This window comes from Megalops cyprinoides, chromosome 20 (assembly GCF_013368585.1).
Source record: "Megalops cyprinoides isolate fMegCyp1 chromosome 20, fMegCyp1.pri, whole genome shotgun sequence".
NCBI lineage: Eukaryota > Metazoa > Chordata > Actinopteri > Elopiformes > Megalopidae > Megalops > Megalops cyprinoides.
In genome coordinates this window covers 26,968,474-26,979,113 of record NC_050602.1, presented here as the reverse complement: position 1 = coordinate 26,979,113, position 10,640 = coordinate 26,968,474, and the positions used below count along the sequence as shown (strand labels likewise).

The 10,640-nt window shown below is 44.6% G+C and overlaps 1 protein-coding gene across 1 annotated transcript; it reads right to left on the bottom strand.

Annotated features, from left to right (window-relative positions):
* Positions 1-3,571: 3,571 nt before the first annotated feature.
* Positions 3,572-7,185, bottom strand: LOC118795300 (ubiquitin-60S ribosomal protein L40). The gene is made up of 5 exons (XM_036553695.1): positions 7,095-7,185; positions 6,319-6,430; positions 6,115-6,201; positions 4,515-4,617; positions 3,572-3,731 (listed from the first exon to the last, which is right to left on the bottom strand). The coding sequence occupies exons 2-5, from the start codon at positions 6,419-6,421 to the stop codon at positions 3,638-3,640; spliced, it is 387 nt and encodes a 128-aa protein (XP_036409588.1). The 5' UTR covers positions 6,422-6,430; positions 7,095-7,185; the 3' UTR covers positions 3,572-3,637.
* Positions 7,186-10,640: the final 3,455 nt, after the last annotated feature.

Genomic DNA, 10,640 nt, shown 5'->3' with positions numbered 1-10,640 from the left:
TTTAAATGAAATGAGTTTTAGAAACTCAGGAACTCTGTCCAGTGGTGTGAGGAACATGTTTTCTTCGTTGCTGACAGACTGCTGTAAAGCAGTAAAGCTGGGTGTGGCTGGCGTTATACCTCCAATCACAGCCGTCGGATGAGAGGTCTCACTTCAGTCAGCCAATCGAGTTAGGAGGGCGCGGTCGAAATCAAGATCACTCAGTAAACGAGAAGAATAACCGTGGGCAGAGCAAACATTGCACGAAATGTGAAATATCCGGTTTAGCCCTGGACTGTAAAACCTCGTCACATGCACACAATAGGTACTTTAGCATTGCTTCTGCATGTGCTGTTTGGTAATATTGGTATACGAACAAAGACCTGTTTACTTTGGTATCTCTGTTTTAGATGAAGCACTATTTTTGATACATTAATAGCTGTGCGGTGAGAACAGGAGCGCTCAGTTTGTGAAATCTGTGTTACACTTCCGAGACCAAAAGAAGCAGCTGCCCTTGTGAGTCTCTGGTGTTGCTGTAAGGGATTTATGGGGCTAAGTAGGGATGTCTCATCAGTGTTTGTGTGCGAATGATTGGCTCATGGTTTTTAACCTGTGGAGTGATGCGTCATGAAAAAACATTCTTTCCTACGTCTAACAGTATTTCTCTGTTTGTGTCACATTTAAAAACGTTTGTACACACCTGAACATGTGCGATACAGTCAGGAAGGCGCTGAGGTACGCGCTTGTGTCCGGTCATCGTGAGAATGACTCTTACGTGAAACAGCAGATCAGCTGTTGTAGATGAACTGTGACCCTGCTTTCCATAGAGAGGATGCTGCACATACATGGAGTCTGTACCTTTACATAAACTACCCACTGTCACCCCCGTTTGAATGGGTCCTGTAACAGTGCTCCAAAGTGGTAGTGTTCATGCATCGTACCGGTACACGAGAAGGGAGACTAGTGCTCTACCCATTACTAGTATCAGATCTCAGACTGTACCAAAGACACATTTGAAAGGGTCCTTTTTTTGTAAAGGCATCTAAAAGCTGAAAGCCTGACTCTGTAAACGCAAACTGCATTGGTTTCTTTCTGTTTGTAAGACTGGAATGTTAGATAGGATAATTTTAGATAAATAGTGACGTTTATTGACTTGACTTAAGATACTTAAATGTTCTTGCATTAAGTGAATGTATAGTCAATATGCAGATGATTTCTGGTAGAGTAGATAGTAAATCTTTTTCCCCTAGATTCATCTAGAGTAATTAACTGATAATATATAAGCTACGGTTGCCTCAGCAACCTACTTTTTATTTCCTCTTTAACATGGAAGCTTTTAGCCTGACGCTGATAAATGCCTGCTAGTTTGGAGTTGCGATTTATGCCAAGTAGCTGTGTGAGAATGACTGTAGGCCTTCATATAGTGCGTAAAAGGAGATGCAAGGACCTGTCTCCGTTAAGATGTTTAGGTGTTTCTATATTTGCCTGAAAGAAAAAAAAAACATTTGAATATTTGTTATATATGTTAGCACTAAACTTTTTAATAGATGCTAATAAAGGCTCTGTAGTAAAATTGCTATGAATCTGTCATGGGTCTTTGAAGTTTAGGGAAATAATTTCTGTGAGATCCTTTTTATAAAGACCTTTAAAAATCTTGACATGAATAAATATCAGCTTTGCACTGTGCTTAATGGAGGGTTGGTAATGGCTTACTGGCCCACTGGGGTTTTGAAATGAAACATTAAAGACATACACTGATACCCTGTTCTCGCCACAATCGGATTTATGCACACGTGTTGCGTTGAAGACCTGCTACTCCCTGGTTTGTTTTTGAGTATTAAAGGGAGAACACCATGCTTTGTGACCACCAGGTAATGAACTGGACTTCGAACTACCTCGTCTTCAGATGAGAATGTGGTGTTTGGGGAGTAAAGCCAATGGGAGGATTAGTGATGGCCACTGTTGGACAAGTGTGCTGAATGCTGCAGCCCTAAAGCCCCAACTTCAGTCTTTACACCACCAACACCCTACCAAGGCTACTGAACTGCCTGGCTGGGATGGGGACAGCAGACACTAGCCCTCCAGGACCAGGGTTGAGTATCCCTGCAGTCACTGTGACCCTCCAGGGCCAGGGTTAGGTAGCCCTGTGGGCACTGCGGCCCTCCAGGACCAGGGTTAAGCCCCAACCCATTTCATATCCCTGTCTTGGCCTGTGCCAGAGAATGATTCTGGAGTAATGCCAGGGCTGCATTCTGTAGGCATAACTTTGTGCAACATTTAACAAAAGGAATTATGGGAGTTTGTAAAAGTCTGCCACAAAGGCTGCCTTTCACCTGATGAGCATAACGCGCAAAGCTCCGTATTTTAGCAGGCTTCCTTAAGCAGGGCCACTGCATCAGTGCTGTGTTAGGGAGTCATGCTGCTGTTCGCTCGTCTGTATCAGCAGCTCGGTATCGATCAACACTTGTGCAGAAGGATGCAGGAGGAAAAGCCAAGAAAACCGGGGACCTGGGCACCAGGGAACCCCCAGCTCTTGACAGCAAGTCCCAGTGTCTTCAACACCACAGCGAGCAGGACATCGGTTTCAAGTCTCAGCCGAAAGACAGGACATCCGACAGTGCCGTCCCCATCGCTGGTCCCGAGCGTTGATCTTCTGTGCGATCTGGAGGACTGCCCCCTGCTGGCAAACCAGCGTCACTTCCAGAAACATCTGTTGCCACTGGCTACCCGGTTCACGCTGATGGGAGAGTGAGGCTTCACAACCCAGTCATGGGTGGTTGCCATGGTTACTGCACGCTGTCAATCACTCAAATGAACCAATTATGACTTTGCTCTACATTGTCTACTACTGTGATTGGTTCAAATCAGTTGTAACATTTAGGTGCTTCACCCAGTGCAAGATTGGGAAAGTGTCCCTCTCCCATCACAACCCATGGGTTTAAACACCTCTGTGTACTTGATGCAACTGACTACAACCAAGCAATACAGTAATTTCCTCTGAAGCTCATTTAACAGGTGTAATTTGGAGTCAGCTCTTTACAACAATCATTTAGTTTAAATATGCGTTACATATTAATCTTATGATACTGGCAACTTCACTATGTGTATATATTGTTAAATTCAAGACTTTCATACACAAATTCAGGTTCATCGGTATAGCACCCGTTCTTTCAGATAAGGAAAACCTTAGTTTCATTCTAGGTCAGACTTACTGTGCACAGATCTAGACACTTCAATCCTGTGCCGGAGTACCACTGCAGCCAACTCGTTTGTTAAATACACTTTCTTTGCTTTAATAAAGGTGCTTTTGTATGTGCTGAAGTGAGTCTCATCCTGTTTTGTGGTTTTTCCTGTATTAATGTTCGTACAGAACTCAACCCTCCCTGCATGCAATGAATTACTGCTTTGAAAGAGCTTTGGTGCAATGATCTGCTGGAGACAAACAGATCGCAACCTTCATTTCGTAACTTCCCTAAAATGGAAGTTACGGATTACAAAGCACAAAGACCATGCTGGCATTCATGTCAATAATGAGGTCAACTTACCCAGGAGTTTGACTGAACAGCAACAGCACCCAATGAGCAGAAGAGACTTTTACATTTCATTTTTATTTTCTTTTTTTACAAAGCGTTGCCTCCAGTAAGCGCCAGACTCTGGTTTACTTCAGCTTCTTCTTGGGGCGCAGGTTGTTGGTGTGCCCACACTTCTTCTTGCGGCAGTTGACAGCACGGGGGTGCAGACGGGCATAGCACCTGGGGCGAGAGAGAGAGAGAGCGAGGGTCAGCACCCAGGGGCGAGAGAGAGAGAGCGAGGGTCAGCACCCAGGGGTGCGCGAGAGAGAGAGAGAGCGAGGGTCAGCACCCAGGGGTGCGCGAGAGAGAGAGAGAGAGCGAGGGTTAGCACCCAGTCACACACAATGCCAGTAACACCCCATCCGAAAGAAGCCACTTCCCATCACACATCAGCTGTCAGCTTCCCAAAAAAGTATTAACGAAATACCTTTAATCAGATATTAATTCTATTAAAAGGTATTTATGTAAGCTATTTTTTTCCACTTGAGCCCTTTAAATTATACAGGTGTTTGGTGTTCAGTGGGGCCTAGGAAAAGCAAATGAACAACTAATTAAACTTGAGACTGTTGCCCTGAATTATTTATTGGCAGATACTAGTAAAAAAAAAATTCATCTCACTTTCAGTAGCATAAACACTTCTAAAAATAAGTTATTTCTCACTAATAAACTATAACAGTAAATTTAAATGTAAAATCCAGGTCAGTGTTGTCAGCAGCTCAGTCTCAGCCAGCAAACAGAGCCGATCTGGTGCAGAAAGGATCAGAGCTGGGAGACGGTCACTCACACCAGCCCGGCCACCCCTGCAGCGTCCACGGACCCCAGACAGGACTGGCGCACTCAGAGAGCGCCCCGATCTAGGTTTGCCCTGCAGCTTTGGGAGCAGAGGCGGAGTTTCGGCACACACTGCTGTGTGGTTGTGTACGGTGAGGTGTGGCGTGGTATGGCATGGTGCGGCACACTCACTTGCGGCAGATCATCTTGTCGCAGTTGTACTTCTGGGCCAGCTGCCTGAGGGACGGCTCGATGATGCCTCCTCTCAGACGCAGCACCAGGTGGAGGGTGGACTCTGCAGAGGGCCAGAGAGGGGCGCAGCTTAGGCTCTGACTCACAATAACCCCCTCACACACGCACGCACACACACGCACCCACACACACACACACACACAGACACACAAATTCTCTCACTCACGCACAAGCTCACACACACACGCACCCACACACAGAGAGACACACAAACTCTCTCTCACTCACGCACCCCCCCCCCCCCACACACACACACACACGCACGCACACACGCACGCACCCACACACACACAGACACACAAACTCTCTCACTCACACATGCACGCACAAGCTCACACACACGCACTCTCTCACACACGCACCCACACACACACTCTCACATGCACGCGCACACACAAGCTTGCACACACACACACAAACTCTCTCACACACACGTGCACGCACACACTCTCTCACACACACACGTGCACGCACACACACACAAACTCTCTCTCACACACACACACACACACACATATGGAGCAACAGGGGACTGAGGCTTCATCTGTCCCACAGCTTAAAGCTGTCATGTCACCTGTGTCTGGATGCTAAGAACCAATCACCATGTTTGCCTATGAAAATCACAGGTTTATAAATGGTTCACAGGGGAGTCAATCATTGTCAGTATGTGGTAAATACACCCACTGAGGTACATGAAGCCTTTCATAACACATGAGGGGTGAGCAATGAGTTAAGACCCACATAATCTAGGACACTTCCAGGTGTATAGGTGGTAATGGCATTCATCACAATCTATTAAACATTTTCGGAAAGGTTTGCTGTGTTGGCCATATGCTTTCAAATGTTACTTTTACCATCTTCAGATGCAAACAATTTTCACACATGTTCATAATGTGTGCAATTTGTCATTTTATTAATCTATCCTTTGAAAATTTCATTCATACCAATATTCAATATTTTGTGTAGACTGGGAAGGAACACTGTACACATCTACATCAAAATATTCCAGTATGGATTAGTTCTGCACACACAAATTTATGTCACCCTGCAGTTCCCTGGTACCACTTTCGACTTAATTTGACTGTTCCTAAGTTTGTAAAACTTTCCCAGTGATATCAAAGCATCTTTATGTCCCAATAAAACGAAAGTTCTTTATCCCAGGAACTGAATGCAGAAGTGATGAAATGGTCACAGAATTATGGTCACAAATTTATTGAGACATGAGAAAAAAAATAAGGTTATTCTGGGAATGTTTAATATTTTCTGACCTAAATTTAACACTGCTAATGAGTTGGCAGGTATAATAAAGTCACATTCGTTTATGTTCTGTAAGCCTACATGCATGCAATTTGGCAAATCATTTCAGTCTACTTCTTTGAGTTCTAGGCTGAAGGAAAATTATTGACAGAGCTTCACGTCAACCCTCAAATGAGTTTCAAAAGAGGACTACATGTAAAGAACAAACACTTCAAGCTCAAACCTGACTGCTTATTATGCACCATCTACACATCTGTAAGTCCTAACATTTATTTACTCTCACCTTTCTGGATGTTGTAGTCCGACAGCGTGCGTCCATCTTCAAGCTGTTTACCAGCAAAAATCAGACGCTGTTGATCAGGTGGGATTCCTGAAAAAGACGGCGTGATCACGGGGTGTAAAGTTACCTGAGGGAGAACAGCACAGGTGTGTACGCCAAGCCATTCACTACGGGAAGATCAGACGCTCTGGGTCATGCCAGACGTACCTTCCTTATCCTGAATCTTGGCTTTCACATTCTCGATAGTGTCGCTGGGTTCCACCTCGAGGGTGATGGTCTTTCCCGTCAAGGTTTTCACGAAGATCTGCATCTTTGCGAACTGCTTGGAGAGTGAAGTGTGGCTAACGTTAGTTCCACTATTTTCAGACTGTCCTCACGGAACAGAATCCCTAATCTGTCAGCCACAGATTTGCTAGTAGTGAACTAACTAAACCGTCAGCAAGACAGATGCCCATTTCTGGCCTACTAAAGACTGGCATTTAGTTAAACTGGATGCGTTTGGAATGAACAATTGCCTGCCAAACTCACTGGCCGTTTGGCTGGGCCTGTGTAAATTTAAAGTTCGTTTTACCCAACTAGCACGGACGTCTTTACCTCGGACAGTAAGCAGCCATCTGTGTTAGCTAGTCATTTTCAACGGGCAAAGACATATCTCATTTTTCAGCTGTGATTTAAAAGTATTTTCCCTATGTTGAGAAACAACGCACTAACAGCGCTAACCGTGTGCAGCTAGCAGGCTAACAGCGCTTAGCTAACTCTCACATGGCAGCCGCCGCAGCACCGGAGGCCCGATTTAGGGCGGTAGTCACACGCATGCATTCTGACAACCATTATTTACTCAAATTTCTTAACGAAATTCGACCTTCAGTAGGAAACGGGATCAAAAGTAAAACTAGTACAATCTTATAGGGTCAACATATAGGCAGAAATGATATTTTTGTCACAGTTTATAGCGAAATATAAAGACACAGTCGCGCACCCACCCGGTCGACAGCCGAGCCAAGGCGAAAAGAGGCTGAAGGAAGCAGAATTACAGCTTTGCGTCACTTCCTCCGCTCGACTTCTTCGGTTGAACTGTGAGGAGAGACACATGCTGATGAAGCTCTTTACCGCCATCTACTGGAGAGGAAGACGAAAAAGCAAGTACCATTGATCGAGATAGTATTTCTTTAATCATATTTAAATTTCTACATTTCACTCAAATAAGTAAACACACATTGTCTTTAATTAATACTATTTTAATTGTTGCTATTTTTGTATTTTTTAAAATACATCTGTATGCATGGGCATCACATTTCAGTTGTCTGTGTATGTTTATGATTATCATCCTTTGCGTAACCTTGATTTACACAATTAATATATCATACTCTGATACAGAAAGGACAGAATGACCTTATCAAGGAACAGAAGCCAGCCTGTTGGCTTGTGTTCAAGAAAGACAGAGAAGGCCTGATGGCGGACAATGGTGGTGAGGAAATAAGGACAGAGCAGGACAGAGGGGTTCTGGGTGTGCAGGAGTTGGCAGGGGGTGGGGGAGGCTGTCGCACAGGGAGCCTCCTGGGATCACCAGCAGAACTGTGTGCTGTTCTCTGAGACAGGGGGCTGGACGGCCATCCCAGATGTGTTCATGCGTACTACCAGACTAGATCTGACAGATGCTACAGCACTCACAGAGTGAGCCCCCCAAACCCCCGACCCCTCACCCGCACCCTGGCCTCCTGGTCCAGGCCACGCACAAACTCCAGAAAGCACACCGGCCACAGGAGTGACAGGGGCCGGCACACCAAACACACAAAACCTCTCTGCAGGTAAGCCAGAGATAAGTTTGGGTTGGTGATCCTCTCACCTCAACTGAAGGTATGAAGGTTTTACTGTAAGTGTCTTTGTTATAGCTCTGGTTGTGATCTATTCTCACAAGTGTGCTTCTATGGAAACATACACACACTCACACACACTCAGGACTGAGTGACAGACAGCCATAAAAAGATGAGCAGACGCAGACACACACACACACACACACACACACACACACACACACACACAAATAAGTTTTGCAGAACCTGATGTTGTTGGACACCACTGCATCAGGTACAGATTACCAATAGCCTCAGCATGTATACTGAGTTAGTGGTTTCAGGTGCTCATCTGTAGTTTAATGTGTATAGAACTACTACAAGTGTGTCAGTAACTGTTTATCCTCACTCAGAGAGAACTCAGTGCCAACCCAGTTTCAGAGGTTACATTTATTCCAATGTCACAGCTGACTGCACTGCCCTGGCGCAATTCATTGTGATATTTTATTTTGTCACTAGGTGGCAGCATTGCGAGTCAATTTCAGCTATACTTGTGACCTCTAGGTGATTGTTGTTCTTCACACCTTAGTGTCTAAAACCTACTGACCCAAATACCAAGATATATGTTTAAACCTTTACATAACCATCAAAAGACAAAACACCTCAAGTGGCACACAGAGGTTTGTGAGACAACGTGATCCTAAACCATATGTGACTGACCCTCCATAAAGTGTCCTCAGGGCAGACTTATGTGTCTGAACCAAGGCCAGGATGAGGTTACACCTCTGTAATATCCAAAAAATAGCAGACATGCTGTCATTGTCAGAAGTGTGACGGACTTCGTACGTCATTCAGGTGCGCGATGTTGGAGGTGTGGAATGTGTCACCTCCGTCCTCTGTAACTCCACAGCGTTGGCCCCGTCTTACACGCGTGGTTCTGGAATGTTCCGCACGCACAGTCTGCCTGGCACAGCCTTGCTCTGCACGTGAGGCCCGCAGAGGTGGAAAATGCTTCACGTTTTCACAGCCTGCTCTCAAAGATCGTCTCGCTCCATCGTCATATTCCTCTGTTCTTCATGGAACAGGATTTCGGTCATACAAACGCTTCCAGTGTGTCTTAGTCAGCAGAGGCCTGAGTCTGTCACCCGGGACTCTGTGTTTCTGCTGTGTCAGTCAGCTGAATAACTCCCTTTTCTCTGCAGCTCTCTGTCTCCTGAATGTGTTTCCCGCTGTCTGTGCATCAGTGATGCCCAGTCATGGTGCTGAGGACTCACTTTTTATGCTGACCTTCATTCCAAACCTTAATTGATTAAGTTTGATTGAGCTCGAAACTGAATAATTGTCTGATCTGATCTGATTGACTGATATCTGCTTTCTGAGGGTCCTCTGAGGAATAAATGTATCATTGAAAGCATGTTTGTGCTAACAGAAAGATATAACTATGGATATGTTTGTATTTCTTACAGGGATTTCTTTACTGTTGTGCACCTTAGAACAATGGATAACATAGATTAGTATCCGACTTTATTAATGGCCTTGAATAACAATACATCTTAACATAGATGGTGTTTTATGGTGTAAAATATGTTGACTAAACACATTTTACAATTTTTCAGCAAAACACACCTTTTAATAACACGTTTACACAAATTCTGTCTCCCAACGTATATTACAGTGCTACAGTGCTCATCGTCTGATACCGCATAAAGTCATAAATTAAAAAAATATAAATTTATAAAGCCGTTGTATCCGGTAGACACAGAGAGAAAAAATACCGTGAAAAAACCGTTTTGCTGCCCTCTAATGGCATGACGTCACTACTGCATATGTTCCGTTTCTCTCTCACTGTTTGGTCATGCACACATTTTTTTTTTTTCATCCCCCGTTAACAGCTAAAGTTGTTCCAGCGCGGAACTGTTCCCGAAATCATCAGAGCTATTTCTTTGATGTAGTGGCACGTAGCTCCAGTTGAACAGACTTCACTTTTTCTAAATCCTACGGGCGTTGAGAGGACGAGGCTGGATGTGACAAGAGCATAGTTCCATTCCTGCGTCCAGCTCGACTCCAAGTCATGACACTGCGAGGCAGCAGGGTGCGAGGATCTTCGCTCATATCACTGGCATGATAAAACCAAGACAAGCACTAAAATATATGCATTTTAGTGAGAAAATATCGAGCGCTTATAGCACAAGGAGTTATTGTGGTGAAGTCTTGTAGTACAATGAAACGAAGTCACATATCGCTAACCATGTTGTTTGTTCGTTCGTTTATGTTTTTTGAAACAGCAGCAATTGTGATTTTGTCCCCACGATATTTGTACCGACCAATAGTCAGAAAAAAGCTACAAGCTTTGATGACGTGGCCAAGACGAGCAATCGAATTCCGTTCACTACAAATCATAAAAACTACGTTTGTCAGTTATAGCATCATGGTCTGTTATGGTTATTCCTCACATATTCTGCATGTATTCCATCAGTTCAGAAATTCAATCGATGCATTCATTACGCTGAGGACAAAAACGGGTGTATAGGCTACTATAGTCATTTTAAATGCCATTAATTAAAAACTAACAAACATCTAAACTGCCACAACCCACAGCAAGGTATTCGAAAACACGATGTGACACATCCCTGGTGAAGATTAAGAACAGGCGAACTTTTGTGCTGCTGGTGCGCTCTGTTTTGATTGGTGCGCAGGCAGCGGTCAGCCCATGTGCGCGGGGAAGGGCTGCGCGCT